Below are 16,406 nucleotides of genomic sequence, written 5' to 3'. Positions count from 1 at the left end.
TTTCCCTTGAGAACTCCGGTGCATCGTTCAGCCATGACACTTTCAGTGCCCAGGTGCCACGCCAACCGAAGGAAGCACGAGTTTTGAGATAACACCAGGTTGACCAAGCCTAGAGCAGTCGAGATGCAGAGATTTAGTTTGAACCGTGGGCCTCAGACTTAGCTGCTGAGCTCCGCGAGAATATTGATGAATTTCTTGGTGTTTCTCGCGCTTTCAGCATTTTTTGTTGTATCAGAGTCAATCGAATGGACCATACAGTCAACAACCCAGCTTTTCCACTTTTTCTAGGGTAACTCGGAAAACATGGTATGCGGTCTATAGACCACGTGGTGGAATGTGACAGTTCAACCTCTTTAATGAAACTGACGTTACCGCAATTCGATATTGTGGGTTACGAACAACCAGTATGCGAGCATCTTGTTCTGTGCTGTAACGCGTCCTGAATAGGTATATCAGCATGAGTTCTCCTGAGGTTGAGCGGTGTAAAGCATTCGGGTCAACTATAGCTTTATTTACTCTTAGATGGAAGACTCAGCGAACGATGCTTACCGTACACAGTGTCAGCTATTCATGGAATGTGTCAATAGGCGATACATACAACTGGTTCAAAACCTGAACGTGACCATGCCTAACCTCGGTGCTCCGACCTGTCATCCCCCTCTCACTCCATCATTCATCAGCGATCAAAACTGTGTTAGCTGGACCGAGGCTTGCGAAGTCTATGAAGCCGTGAGATACCTTGAACACCACCGGAAATCATACACACATCACACTTTTTGGTGGTCCCATTTACCTTCTAGTTTGTCGGGCAATTCAATTTCGTAGTAATAAAATCAGAAAATCCATTTCTTGAAGTGCGCTGTCCACCTTCCAGTTGCTCTCTTTGTTGATTTCCGTATGCAAGTCAGATTCATGAAGTCGGCGACAGAGTTGAATGCCGCATCTGGTTCTTCGCAAACAGGTTTTGCTATGCAGTTTGTGAGAGTTCACTTTTTCTACCATATTTGGGGCGAAATGACTCACTGATTAGAGCGGAAGGTCTGTGGTTCGAACCCGACCTCTGCCTCTCGACGTTCCCTGTCTGGGTTTGTGCAACCTTTCAGTATCCTAGCCCTCGTGTTTATTTCGGGTGGCATGGCACCGAAAGGGTACTACAGCTGAACAGTTTTTTTTTCAACCACTTTTGGCCGGGAAGTCCGATACAGATACGAACTGTTCATCTCATGAGCTGTATTCGAGGGCTGCTTAATTCGGTCTGACGTACAGTTCGTGACTCGACCGTACCCGACACACCCTGGTACTGTAAGAGAGGACGGGCAACTCTGATGTATTTCTGAGGGATGCACAGCTCCTTTAGTTCACAATGTTCATCCATTTGGTTGTTTTTGAGGGAGGATCTTACAAGGGGAGTCGCTACAACGAGTGAGTACTGGAAAATAGGCATCCAAAAAAGCAGGTTGTTTGTCGTACCACAGCGGCGTTTCGCAAGAGGCAACATATTTCCATGTTGATTGCTGATATTGGCCTTGACTTATTGGAATTCTCAATGGGTGGGAATCACCGCACATATGTTGGAAATAACCTTTATGGTATTCGTTGTCTCGTCCCCCGAGTGGCGGCTACATGACCGCTCTGAACCAATTTAGGATTTTTGTCGTACTACTGATGGTTTTATGGTAGCTTAAATTGGACGTAGTTCTCGCCAACAAGCAAGACAGCCACTGTTCAACGGTCTTACTCATGCAGTAAGCCGATTGGTTAAGTTAAAGGCTCCCGCGACCTTATTTCACCCGCCGCGTTGCTCCAAAGGCGCAAAACGAACCACCTACAGCTATGAATCAAGACTAAGTGACAAAAACAGCACCCGGTTGCCATGCGCAGAACAGCAATCAGGGAAAACACCTTCAGTCAAGTACCTTGCCAAACTACTATCCCCATTTCGATCAGCTCCGCTTCGCAAAGGTTGGTGTGGAAATAAGTCTATGCATTACGTATGAACGATCAGTCATCATACTCCGTAGTTTTACTAGATGGTTGGAGGAGTCTGTGCCAGGATTTCACCATCTGGAAGATGTGGCTTAGACAAAGACAAACAGTTCCGTCTAGGTAAACTGTAAATATCTGGCACATGGCGCTTATCCAATCGACCGGCTTCAGTTGCTAAGTACTTGAAGAAACGCTTTTTTGAAGTACCACCTGACTCACATTTTCGAACCTTTTTTTAACTGTCTCATGATTCAGTTAGTTATTTTGGTTCTATATCGTTCCAAGCTGTATCTTCTTTAATTTTCATTGTTTTTGTCACTCCAGATATCTTTAGTTTGCTGGCAAAAGTAAACCAGTCCTGGTTTTAGCCGCTGTGGGAAATGTTAGCAAATTTCTCGGTTGTTTGCTGGTATGCCCTGCAGGTAACTCTTGAACCGAAGGTTACTGGTCATCACCCGCTTAGGAATTCCACCGAGATTAGTGCAACCGTCACTCAATCGGAAGCACTCGTGAACGACCAACTGTGTCAGTTTCACACTTCTAAAATATTGGTCAATTGGAGTTCATAGTGCACCGGATTCCCGGAATCACCTTCCATGCCCCGAGAAAAATAGAATGCTGTTCGGAGAACAGACCGTCTTCATTGATGTGTGTTCCGTTTTGGGTGCTCGTGCTTCCCATCATTTGAGGTTACTGTGGATTTTTGCCGGACATCTGCCCTCTGAGATCAACTGGAACCAACATACCCTTGCTAAATGGTTCATAACTGGACCGAACTGACAACTGTTTTGGTGGAGTACAGTAAGACTGGTTGCACTAGGTACTTCTGATTTAATCTAATGAGATTTTTGTGGCGGTCTAAGTTATCCCATACCTTGATCAAGGGGTTGCCATATTCCTCCTATATGGTGGTTGTGGGCCCCATCACCCGCACGAAAAGTACAGCTTGCATTGTGAACAAAGAAAAATTTGTCGAGTGTGAATTCTTGAGTTTGCGCTATCTGTGCATACAAATGGGTATACTGTAAACCCTATTCTGAATATATGGGACATAGAACAGTCGATAGGGACTTAAATACTTTTGCCATAGACATCATTCAGAATTTCGCTTGGTTCCAGCCTGAGTTTGGTCATACTACCCCAACACACTCCTTACTATAGGACTCTTGCAGTATGCACGGTTTTATTATCGACTTTGAATGTTTCCGTTTCAACACAGGTAGAAAAACACTATTTACTGTTCGCTGTCTCCTTAGGATCCGAGAACGTGAATCGAAATTAGAGGTGAATCTAGTACACACCTCACCGGCTCTCACTCAGGAAATTTATGCGGTACAGTGTCACGTGCACAATACGGAATCGATCGAAGCCACACATGTCACGTGAGTTGAACCGTTTTGATGTGCTTTGAACCCGTTTACGAAGTTGAACTGATTGTATTCCTTGCTTGTGATCCACGAACTGTGGCGGAACCAGTGCGGATGCTCGTTTTCACAAAGAATCATTCGCTTCGTTTGTCGAATGTTGATGACATACAACTCTACGCCCTGTTTCGGTTGCCGACATACTCTCACAAGATCAGTATATTGTGTATCTCTCATCCTTCCTAATAACCACCCTTCTTCATCTGTATCGTTGGACCTCACCGGTATCGCTAGCTCGAGGTACCAACAAGGCGCACCCAAGATGAACCGTGAGTCCAAAAACCAATCAAGGGGTCTCTAGTGTACCCACAGACGTCTACAGAAAGACGCCGCTTGTGCTCCACCCCTTTGATCTTTGATCCGCCAGCGTTTTTTCTATCCAGATGAATTTAAGTGCAGGATGTATACTCACTATGTGTTCGTCGGTCATCTATTTCACCACATTTAGACGACTGGAATGATGTCCAAACGCTCTCGAAAATCCCCGGTCATTTTATTCAAGGCAATAAGCTGTGATGGATAAATACCTTTTTGCGAACTTCCGTACTCATAACCACCTTCAGATTTGCATGTGAATATAACTCCAATGGTGTTTTATCAACGTGCATTATCGCGTCCCCATTTTGTCTTGAAGGTTCCCTTACATAATTGACCGCAGATTATGATCCGTTTGCTATTATGGGAGAGTAGATCCTATTGGTAGCTCTATCGTATTCCGGTGAGTCAATTCTTTTGTCATCGCTTCGTCAAATGTAGCTCTCAGAGGTGGATCGTATCCCATACCACACCGGCAAATGAACTGTGGTAATTCAGCAGAGGGGGTTTAAACGCAAACACTGAAATCAAGGTGTAATGGACTGACTAGAAGAACACGGCTTACGAGCCAGTTCTGAGTAATTACTCTCCACACCAGGCTTGCTTGGGGTGAGATGGACCAAGTGATTAGAGCGCGAATTTACTGAGCGGAAGGTCCGTGGTTCGAACCCGACCTCTACCTCTCGACTTTCCCTGTCTAGACTTGGCCAACCTGGCAGTATCCCGGCCCTCGTGCCTCCTTCGTATGACATGGCAGCTAAGCAACGAAAGGGTGAAATGATTTTTTTTTTACATCAGGCTTGCTTTCCTACACCCCACCAAGCAACGTTCAAGATAATAGAATGAAATGAAATTAGTGCTCAACTGTAACAGCTGTAGGTTGTCTCTAGCATCGATCGAAAGAAATGTATGATTTGTGATTTGATGTTATTCATCGCCTATGGAGAGAATCCTGTAAATCACTTCCCCAGACTACCTATTGGTCACCTGGTTAAGGGCATAAAACCTGACTTGGGCTGTTTTTCGCAACCAAACACGTTCCTCGTATTTGGAAAGCGCCTCATGGTATGCTCCAGGCAAACAACCCGAACTCAGCTGATCGTTTCAGTGCAGGTATGGCGAAGAATCTGTCTGACTAAAAGTTGTCTACAGAGCATTTCCAGACTGCTTATCGAAACAGTATACTGTGCTCTCCTTCTTACTTTGACTGCGTTTTCTAGTCTCTTTTATCTGCAGCCTCCCGTGCGTGTTGCTTGCTACTGCACTGCACACATATGCTTGCTTCCAAGGCTCTCTGAAACTTCTGTTTCATTTCCTGTTAGCCTATCTGTCAGTTTGACTAGGCAGCCCGCCATCCATTCTTCGGAGGACACCTCTGTCGGGGACTCTGTGCATCGGGAATTGCGCCCTCGAGGATTGAAAGAACCGGACCAGATCAGTATTAACGATCCTACTCCGTTGGAAAGTCACAAGCGCTCAGGTGCCAATATCGGTACGTCTACAACCCAGTTGTCTGATTTGGCTCCGAACGAACACACAACCTGTACCCTGTTCCTACGCTGTGCCAATGCGGGTCCACGCAGTCTTCGGTGTCAACTGAACTACCGAACTAGTTTACTGATTCCATCTGTTCCACACTGCCTACTCACTCTTTCTCCCTCTCTGGATCAAGACGTCGCATGTAGCATCCGTCTCCAAGCGACTGATGATCAATCTTCCTCGGACTCAAAGGCCGATCGATTCGAAAGTCAATGTGCCAAGGTTGCTATGACTGAAATCAACGTATCCAATCCGTTCCGGTCCACACCCCAGTTGTCTGATTTGACTCCGAACGAACACACAACCTGTCCCCTATTCCTACGCTGTGCCAATGCGGGTCCACGCAGTCTTCGGTGTCAACTGAACTACCGAACTAGTTTACTGATCCCATCTGTTCCACACTGCCTACTCACTCTTTCTCCCTCTCTGGATCAAGACGTCGCATGTAGCGTCCGTCTCCAAGCGACTGATGATCAATCTTCCTCGGACTCAAAGGCCGATCGATTCGAAAGTCAATGTGCCAAGGTTGCTATGACTGAAATCAACGTATCCAATCCGTTCCGCCTCACCTGGCAAACATTGTCCATTCTCGTAAGTGTGCTTTATGCTGTCTTGTGCTTAGTTCAGTTCAGCTTAAAGACTGAACCGTATCCGGGCCACTACATCTTATGACCACCGGTGGTATGGGATTGAGAAGTACAGGGAAGCCCCTAAAATAGAAGAAAAAAGTTGTGTCGCTCCGAGCTGAAACATCCTCTCATGTGAATATACACTAAGTACTGAGGGAATTTCGAAGTTCCAAGTGTGAATTCCGTTGGTTGTAGATAAGGTGGCTGTTGGTCTGTTTGCCGAGCTTGTCAATTTGCTTGCAAACGTTTCATTTCCAACCTCGGAGTACTCATCAGTGAGCGTATCGATGATATCTGCACGATCGGTGACGAAATGAACAACAGCCACCTGATCTACAATCAACTAACGTACTTGAACTACCAATGTTTCGATCCATTTTCAGCGAATTCCGTCCCCGATCAAAAGTTCCAATTGTCCTCGCCCATACCAACTTAACTTACTGAAAAAGGAAGCCCCCCAACTTATTAACACGTCATGCAACGCATGTGTTCGCTGAATTTGTGGAAGTTTCAGTTTGGCACTGGCAGAACTATTGAAGTGTCATGTTAAGTCTGCGGAGCGCTTTCGATCGTTCAACTGATGCAATCGATAGCTGCCTTCAATCTGCACTTGATATGCAGCGGCATTCCAGAGCACGCTTTCAGTGTTTTCGCTCGGGCCGATTACTCATACATGAGTAGTATTCTCCGCATTCGCGTCACATGAGAAACAAGCCGAGTATCTCAATTCTCATTTTGTTCACAAACATGGTCGAATAATCATCGGATGCATTGAACGGAAACTGCTTGGGCCGAAAATGTTTGTGAACGCGAGAACGAGAGTTTACGGCAAACCCCACGGTGGTCCAAAACAAAAGTTGTTGAGCGTCATACCTTACCGGACAGCAAGCTTCCCAGCTTAGGAAAATGATCTTTCAGTTAGCGATTGAGCGTCACGCTCGTCCAGCAACTACCCTAAACTGCTGGTTGGGACAAGCGAGTTCAAGAGAACCTTCTCAATGCATGTTAAGCACATAATCAAGTAAACAGAAGCTCATCTACCATACAATTACGAGTGATGCTCAAAATCCTATCTGGATGGTCTAGACTGATGGCTACTTTGTTGTGGCAATGATATTGTCCCGGCGTGTTTGAATTTTTGTTTGTTTTCGGATTTCCGGGTTCAATTTCATGGTAATTTACTTATGCGGAACCGAGTTTTTTCCGACCTCACCTCCTGGAAGGTCAAGGAGAGTAAATTAGATTAGAGGGAACCATGCTACAATTAAGACCGCTCTCGAAGAGCAGGTAGTTGTCAGTCTAGGATACTGCGAACCGAGTGTATTTACTTGGGAGGGGAGCTATGCATTGTAGGCAATAGCTTGGATGCATGAGCGCCATTGAGAGCGCGACCGGGCCACGTCTGGCAATGTCTCCAATCATTGAAGTGGCCCATCTCGAAGCCCCCATCCAGGAAGACGGCAATGACCAGCGCTGCTGAGTTTGCTGGTACTGGCTTTTATACTTCGCTGCCGCCTCTGGCTTTCTTCTACCCTTCATGTGGTTGTGTGAAAGGTGCTCTTCGAGGAATTCGGTCGACTGGCGTGCACGGCACGTGGCTAAGCCAGCGCAACCTGTGCAGTGTGGTCAGTCCATCCATCGAGGAATTCTCCTAGCTAGTTCAGTTTATCAGCTTTAAACCGTTTACCAAGGACACGTTGATTCCAGCTGATACAGTTCTTGTCATCAGAAAGTGAGAAAGCGTAGAAAATGCAGAAAAATTGTGCGTGAAGTCGTAGAGCTTCTTCTTTGGATCGCTTACTGTAATCCAGAAGTGGTCTGATCAGCTTGACATTAATAAAAGGAAAGTATTCTATCTTCCTGAGGCATTGCGTGCTTGGAAAGGCCTTACTACCGCTCTGGATACGTGGAATTTTCCGCGCACCAAGTTGAAGTCGATTTGAATAGTTGTCGTGAGTGATGTTTGCTGAAAACCTAAGGGAAACAGCTGAAATAGGTGGCTTAGTGACGGTCTTCGGCCGCTCTACCATTGGAAATCTAAGCGCCGAATAACCAGATGTAAAAACTCGCATCTTCCATTGGGAAGCGGTTACACCAAACTGAGTCAGATGGGTTAGGAGGCCTAGGTTTGAAATTGCCTGGTCCACCCATACTTTTGAAATAACCGATGACACAAAACTGAGTCAGATGGGTTAGGAGGTCTAGGTTTGAAATTGCCTGGTCCACTCATACTTTTGAAATAACCGATGGAAGGGGAATGTATATGGATTATTGTTAACTACTTCGAATTAATTTAAACTTTGGATAGCTTATACTAATATCATCTCCCGAGAGTGAACGTGTGCACCCAGATGCGTCCATTAGGTGGTAATGACAACACGCTGACCTCCCGCGCCAGATATCCGGAGTACAAGTCCCCCCCGCACGGCCAAGGGTACGCATGCGCGATCAAACAAGCCGGGTACAGAGTTGACGTAGGCTAACCAAAATTACTGTGTTGGGAAGAGAACTGCTCAAATAAGTTCAACTAACACGGCAACTCCAACAGGTTATTAGCATATTGCGCTGCTGAGTTTGCTGGTACTGGCTTTTATACTTCGCTGCCGCCTCTGGCTTTCTTCTACCCTTCATGTGGTTGTGTGAAAGGTGCTCTTCGAGGAATTCGGTCGACTGGCGTGCACGGCACGTGGCTAAGCCAGCGCAACCTGTGCAGTGTGGTCAGTCCATCCATCGAGGAATTCTCCTAGCTAGTTCAGTTTATCAGCTTTAAACCGTTTACCAAGGACACGTTGATTCCAGCTGATGCAGTTCTTGTCATCAGAAAGTGAGAGAGCGTAGAAAATGCAGAAAAATTGTGCGTGAAGTCGTAGAGCTTCTTCTTTGGATCGCTCACTGTAATCCAGAAGTGGTCTGATCAGCTTGACATTAATAAAAGGAAAGTATTCTATCTTCCTGAGGCATTGCGTGCTTGGAAAGGCCTTACTACCGCTCTGGATACGTGGAATTTTCCGCGCACCAAGTTGAAGTCGATTTGAATAGTTGTCGTGAGTGATGTTTGCTGAAAACCTAAGGGAAACAGCTGAAATAGGTGGCTTAGTGACGGTCTTCGGCCGCTCTACCATTGGAAATCTAAGCGCCGAATAAGCAGATGTAAAAACTCGTATCTTCCATTGGGAAGCGGTTACACAAAACTGAGTCAGATGGGTTAGGAGGCCTAGGTTTGAAATTGCCTGGTCCACTCATACTTTTGAAATAACCGATGGAAGGGGAATGTATATGGATTATTGTTAACTACTTCGAATTAATTTAAACTTTGGATAGCTTATACTAATATCATCTCCCGAGAGTGAACGTGTGCACCCAGATGCGTCCATTAGGTGGTAATGACAACACGCTGACCTCCCGCGCCAGATATCCGGAGTACAAGTCCCCCCCGCACGGCCAAGGGTACGCATGCGCGATCAAACAAGCCGGGTACAGAGTTGACGTAGGCTAACCAAAATTACTGTGTTGGGAAGAGAACTGCTCAAATAAGTTCAACTAACACGGCAACTCCAACAGGTTATTAGCATATTCCTAGAGCGCAACACGCAGTCTATCTGGCTTTATCCCAAGTAAATTTACTTGAATGACCGTACTTCACTTACTTTTTGTCTCCAATAACGTTGGCGCCTCTTCATGTCCCCCGGTTTGATTTATTCCGGTCATTCTCTCTCTCGCCCATTCGTTAAAGCAAGCACCCATCTCGGACCTCATCGTCGGCGAGGACTTTATACTCCAGCTCCACTTGACAAACAGTTCACCCTGGGATTTGGAAGTTCTCAGTACGCGATTCAAACTGGTTAGTTCTTACTATGTTTGTCTTTTGGTTGCACGTGACCAGAACTGTCTTAGGTAGCCATCGATCAACTTGCCTCTATCTCTCTTTTAGTCCGACACTGTTGTATTTTCGGACGGTAATCAAGATGTTCAAATCAAAGATCGTAAGTATGCCACTCATGTTCTTTTCTTACCTCTGCCCCCAGGTGATTCGAAATTTTACTCTATTTATCGTGATACTGTGTGTTTCGATTTATTGTGATGTGCTACGCATAAGGCAGCGTCGATTCACCGTCCCTGACCATTCCAAATAACCAATCGTTCATGTTTTTTCTCCAAAACTCGCTGGTACCTTTCCGCGGAATTCCCATGCTTTCTGGTAGTCACTCATTCTCGCTATTTCCTTCCCCCGTCTTTTTTGTCAAGTGTGTGTTCAGGCCGAGTGCCGAGTCACTGAATGTCAGATCCTGACAGTCAGTCGACTGGACCAAGAAAACGGAGTAGTCAATCTTGGACAATATGAAGTATCTTGGAGACGGTAGGTCTTGTAGACTTGTTTGTTCATTAGGGTCTGTAATTTATTTCACTCGCTTCTGCTGATATGGCTGTCTTGTAGAGTCCTCCTTGCCAATCTATTTTCTATTTTCGATGTGGGCAATAGCAAAACCCCCCTTAAAATGTCCGACTTCCGGTTAACCACTTACACTTGGAATATGAGCTAAACTTCCAGCTATTTCTTATCAGCTGAATAGTACAGTACTCTTCTTGATGCGCGATCAACCTCATTCTCTGAATACCTTTCTGATTCTTCTTCTGTTCAGTAAATCGACGACCGAAAACTCCAATTCCGCGCTGGTATTGACCACCAGCTTTGATCTGTTCTCTTGCACTGTCCTCGAACTCCCCGTGCGGGTACGGGCTGATATCCCTACGATAGGCACAGTCCTCACTCCGTTGCCTGTTTTCTTCGTGCTTGAAAACCAAACAATTTATCCACAGGTAAGTTGGATAAACATTTCTTGTTGCGGTCTTCTCCGGTGAGTCGACCGCACACGCACAATACTCGCTTTCCATAACAACGTGGAAAAATCATCAAGCGACGAAAAGCTCAGCACTTGCAAGAGCCGTACAAAGCCACTTCTGTTAACATAACAAACACATTCTTCAGTTAGGGTGACTTCGGTATCAACTGACCTTGAGGACCCTACCGGTTGCCTCACCGTGCGATTTACTTTCATGAGTTATTGTACTACTCGTTTAAGATCAAGTAGTCAGTTTTTATACATTCGTTTTAGACAGCCCCTCGGCGGTTTGGTGGTTGTGTCGCCTAACCCTCACGTTCAAGCACTATCATAAATCACCTATAGTATACGCGCATCACCTCAGACAGAATATTCTATGGCGCAATGCGACGTCAAAGATTTTACTGGTCTCAGCAACACAATCCATGGGAAGATCGTAGGCTCACTTTCCCCCATCACTTGCGCTGCTTCCGAGGGGCGTCGTCAAGATCCGGAATACCGGCCAAGGATTCACATTGTTGAAATCACTTGCAAGAGCCGTACAAAGCCACTTCTGTTAACATAACAAACACATTCTTCAGTTAGGGTGACTTCGGTATCAACTGACCTTGAGGACCCTACCGGTTGCCTCACCGTGCGATTTACTTTCATGAGTTATTGTACTACTCGTTTAAGATCAAGTAGTCAGTTTTTATACATTCGTTTTAGACAGCCCCTCGGCGGTTTGGTGGTTGTGTCGCCTAACCCTCACGTTCAAGCACTATCATAAATCACCTATAGTATACGCGCATCACCTCAGACAGAATATTCTATGGCGCAATGCGACGTCAAAGATTTTACTGGTCTCAGCAACACAATCCATGGGAAGATCGTAGGCTCACTTTCCCCCATCACTTGCGCTGCTTCCGAGGGGCGTCGTCAAGATCCGGAATACCGGCCAAGGATTCACAGCATTTGTTGAAATGAATCACACAAGTGCCCTTGGAGGGGATGAGGTCATTTTCGATGCCATTTAATAACAGATTGCTAGGCTCCTTTCCTAAGTTCATTTGGATTTGAAAATTCTACCAATGAAACAGACGTTTTCAAGCTTATCTCCTGGTTTGTCCTATTGCTATCGAACTATTCATTCAGCCTCAACTCTTTCTCCACCTTTCCCAGGAAGTCCTCATTCAGCTGGAACCTTCTCCGAGTTTCATGTTCTCCGGCCAGCACAAACTACGTCTGCGTGTTCTCCCCGGTTCTCCCCAATTCTTACGTTACTTATTTCTCCCCTTATTTACTGGTTATCTTGTTATCCCACGGTAAGGTTTTGCTAAACTCACATGCTTGAGATATTCACACGTGAAACGCGCAATGCGACGTCAAAGATTTCACTGGTCTCAACAACACAATCCATGGGAAGATCGTAGGCTCACTTTCCCCCATCACTTGCGCTGCTTCCGAGGGGCGTCGTCAAGATCCGGAATACCGGCCAAGGATTCACAGCATTTGTTGAAATGAATCACACAAGTGCCCTTGGAGGGGATGAGGTCATTTTCGATGCCATTTAATAACAGATTGCTAGGCTCCTTTCCTAAGTTCATTTGGATTTGAAAATTCTACCAATGAAACAGACGTTTTCAAGCTTATCTCCTGGTTTGTCCTATTGCTATCGAACTATTCATTCAGCCTCAACTCTTTCTCCACCTTTCCCAGGAAGTCCTCATTCAGCTGGAACCTTCTCCGAGTTTCATGTTCTCCGGCCAGCACAAACTACGTCTGCGTGTTCTCCCCGGTTCTCCCCAATTCTTACGTTACTTATTTCTCCCCTTATTTACTGGTTATCTTGTTATCCCACGGTAAGGTTTTGCTAAACTCACATGCTTGAGATATTCATCTTTCACGTGAAACCTATTGTCAATGTTTTTAGCTTTACACCAATTTGTACTTAGGCAATGCAGTTATGGTAACATTCGCACTTTCGGCTCCTTTTTTACACTTTAATCAAACCACGTAAAATGGCCGAAATTTGGTACCGTATGACTCATTTTGCATTGCATACATGGGCCTAATGTATTGTCCTGTAGTCAGTAAAGTGTCCACCTCAGTGTATCTCTTTCTTGGCTCTTGTTTCATGGTATTTCAGCTCGAGGCGGTTCTATTAGAGTTGTTCGAGCCCAACCCCGACATCTCGACTGTTCGGATCTAGGCTCAAGCAACCTGGCTTCATCTCGTGCTCTGTTCGGATGACATTGCAACTAGGCACCGAAAGAATATTGCAGCTGGATGATATTATTTACCCCCCCCCCTTCTGCTCACTTCTATGTCCTGGTTTCACACACCGAATGATCAGATAATTACTAGAAGAAATGACGACTGGAAACCACCAGCAGTGGTTGCTATAGAAACCGCCAATGTTGTGTTAGTATGATAGCCTCCAGACTTTGTGTTTTCATTTGATGAAAATGTCGCTCATTCTTCTTGGGACCGTATGTGTCTGCAGACCTCCCGTTCACAAATTCGCTCCTTCGTTTCTGGCTAATTATTGGACTGCACTGTGCGGACTGTGTAGGACGAACAGTTGCGTGAACGGCCGTTGAATTAGACGTTGACTTGATTCACTTTGAGGAAAAGCAGAAGAATATGCTAGAAACTCGTTGGCGTATATATCAATGACCCTTTCGAAGTAAGCACGAAGTTGAGGTACTACCAGATCGTGCGAGCTCAGGTAGGACCCAGGGTTGGATTCGAACTCTAGTCTTACGGCCATTATTTCCACCTCTTAGCTACTGAACTCTTTCGATTTGTCGCTCGTTTGCGTCCCAATGGATTATTGTCCTCCGTGTAATTATTTTCGCCAACAGTGTAGGGCTTACATTTTCTCACACTTACGATTTCGTGATTTAATGTTGCTGCTGAAAACTCACTGTGATCCAGAGTTGCAACGCCTTTTTACAGTTTACTTCGTTGAGTAACTCTCCTTACATCTATTCATACACACGGTTCTTCAATAGAGAAGACTGCCTGTGGTGTTGCTGAGCTTACTTACACGAACTTTGTAGTGGTGAGCTATGTTCAGATAGTCTGCTTGTTCAGGTAACCACCGTAAAAAAACCCACCAACTTTTGGTGACTCATCAGCATCATATTCTGTTCCGTGTGAAGCCAGTGTTTTTAATGAGTTGTGTACCTACGCTAGGCCGCATCTCTTAGCAAGCGTAGAATCTCTTTGGGTAGCACTGAGTTTCCTGTGCAATCAACATGAATGAACATGTCTGTGGATCTGGTACTACAAGCCTGACGTAATGTGAGCCACAATGAGGGTATGTACTGCGACTGTACACAAGTTAGTCTGCCCCCACGTTCCATAGTGATCAGGCATATTCGGTCGTATTGATGGGACCGGTCTTTACAACAACAGTTGCCCTTGTGGTCTTTTCAGCTAGGGTGCAATTGCATCCCCAAGGTGAGGCCAATCACATAACTTTTCTGTGATGGTCTTTCGAAGGAGAAGAGTCACTTTAATCCACCAAAACGTCTTTTAGCCGTGCTTTACGCTCTCCAGTGATTTTGATTAACGAGACAGCATCCCATGACATGGCCTGCCGTTGTCCTGTTCCAAATCGTTCGAACTGTTCTTTGTTCCGTGTCCTCTCACAGCCTACGTATCACTCTCACGCGAGTGGACGGTTCCGGTCCTGGGGATGAACAAACTTTGAAGCTTCACATGGAAGAACGGATGCTTCGGCAAATACCGACTCATGTGTTCGTTGTAGTAAGTCTCCCTCAGTTTTTGGCCCCTTGCTATTGACCCAATTCGTGATTTATTTTGAGCTGACTGCCTCTCATGGACTGCTAGCTTTGGACGCTTATCTTCTGCGGGTTCTTTAAGATAGTGTAGGCAATGAACGCCATCAATTTACTAGATTTCTTGTTCGGTCATTGTGCATCAACTTTTGTCAGTACCCGAAACCTATTTCTCTTCCAATCGTACTTAGAGTCTGGTAGCCGAGCTCCACTATGATGCATCTGTTGACCACTTGCTCTTCTACGGAAATCGAATCAGTGCCACCATTAAAGGTTTCTCAAATCTTGAATTCGATTCATTCAGTGACATGACTAGACTACAAAATCTACCCCCGTCTTATCTGCCAACCTAGTACCGTTTATTGCCAAAAAGCCTCAAATTTTTACCTTTCGAAAGCCCTACTTTTGAAGAAGCACCATAACTAAGCCTTGCTTATTTGTTCGTTTTTCGCCGCCCACTTTTAGCCTCTGTAACCTTCATGTTCCGTATCCTTCCTGCTTCACAGCCATCAGAAACAACTTCCGCGCCCCAAGCTGCGCCAAACCTGCTCGGTGACCAACCTGTTCCTGTCACTTAAACCGCCCGGTGCACCTTGACAAAACGTACCATTCACGTACTGGGCACTCAAAACCTCAGTCCGGTGCTCCAGCATTCTCTCCACTTACTTGTCTCTTTTTTAAAATGACCTGTGTCAGCTTCTTACTTAAATGCCTCCCTAGACGACAGTTTTCGTCTTATCATCTTCTCGAATCCGCCAGAAATCTTGCTTCTTTCTTGCACTTTCTGTGATCTGTTTTACAACATACACACTGGCAGGCTTAATTGGGCTCGGCTAATAAAGACATTCTGTGTTTCTACCATCGATTGTTTGACACACTTGAAATTGCAGTTCGTAATCCGCTTGCAGACTCCAAATGCAATTTGATTCAAGGGATATTAGCGAGAGTGAAGCAAGCCGCCAAACAATAGCTGGCAACCACGTCAGGGGAAGACGAACGAGGCCGGGTTGTGAAGCAGCAGGGACAATATATGTAGGGTTTGGGGACACAAATTGGTTAAAAATCCCTTTTAGTCTGGCTAAAAACTTGCCTTCTTCTCCTGGAATACAGTACCTTCTTCGTGTTATTCTTCTTTTTCGATTTGTCCAGTTACCTCGAGAAAATTTCCAGATAATGGTCGTGAACATAATGAACAGGGCTTGTATGTCATAGTTGGACAAGCACGATCAGTTCGTTGGTGTGAGTACAGTCCGCTCACTGTGGTGCAGACGCTTCGCCACTGATCGAGTGGACATTGTCGGTGCGTTGTGGTTTAGCGGTACGTCCTGAATGAGCAGTACGTCGTGGTATATAGACGTTCGGTGGTGCTTCACTCGTGTACACACACCGAAAGCGCCGCTTCTCCACTACGCTCTGGTGATGTCACCTTGATTGGGGACACAACGTTTTCAACGAGATCGCTAGGCCCAGCAACCAGTTCGAAACCTGTGTTACCAATTCGTTCCTCGATATCAAGTGATCAGGCCGTTTCGTATTGCAACCTTTCCATGCTCGTACCTTTTCTTTCCAGCAATTGTAATGAAAACGTGCCGTGTTCAGCCTTTACTGTGGTTTGACCTCGGGATTTTCGCTAAGTAGTTTTGCTCTTAAAAGTTCAGTGAATCAGCTCCCGTCATAACCAGCCAACCGTCTTCTCTCGGCTCTACTTGTTTGACTGGTGTTCATTGCAGATAGTATACGTGAATCCCTCATAGAAAGGCCATATTGAGAGGTAGGTAGGTATTCGATATCTCTTACACGTACTTCACACGAGATGCTGGCTTACGGATAAAGCCGTTATGAACTCTTCAGCGATGCTCCTTTAGGGGTTATATATATATATAT

The 16,406-nt window shown here is 45.5% G+C and overlaps 1 protein-coding gene across 1 annotated transcript in view; it reads left to right on the top strand.

The window, feature by feature from the left end:
* T265_05341 (hypothetical protein) overlaps window positions 1–15,449 on the top strand; it is a gene marked incomplete at both ends in the record, with an annotated part of 50,724 nt that extends 35,275 nt beyond the window's left edge. Inside the window, 9 exons of the mRNA XM_009170332.1 lie at window positions 3,243–3,368; window positions 5,048–5,855; window positions 9,627–9,734; window positions 9,825–9,876; window positions 10,139–10,250; window positions 10,534–10,711; window positions 12,433–12,575; window positions 14,376–14,490; window positions 15,029–15,449. Coding sequence (XP_009168596.1) covers window positions 3,243–3,368; window positions 5,048–5,855; window positions 9,627–9,734; window positions 9,825–9,876; window positions 10,139–10,250; window positions 10,534–10,711; window positions 12,433–12,575; window positions 14,376–14,490; window positions 15,029–15,100 — 1,714 coding nt within the window. The remainder of the gene's footprint in view (window positions 1–3,242; window positions 3,369–5,047; window positions 5,856–9,626; window positions 9,735–9,824; window positions 9,877–10,138; window positions 10,251–10,533; window positions 10,712–12,432; window positions 12,576–14,375; window positions 14,491–15,028) is intronic.
* Between the last annotated feature and the right edge of the window lie 957 nt (window positions 15,450–16,406).

This window comes from Opisthorchis viverrini, assembly GCF_000715545.1.
Source record: "Opisthorchis viverrini unplaced genomic scaffold opera_v5_100, whole genome shotgun sequence".
Taxonomy (NCBI): Eukaryota; Metazoa; Platyhelminthes; class Trematoda; order Opisthorchiida; family Opisthorchiidae; genus Opisthorchis; species Opisthorchis viverrini.
This window is presented reverse-complemented; position numbering and strand designations above follow the sequence as displayed.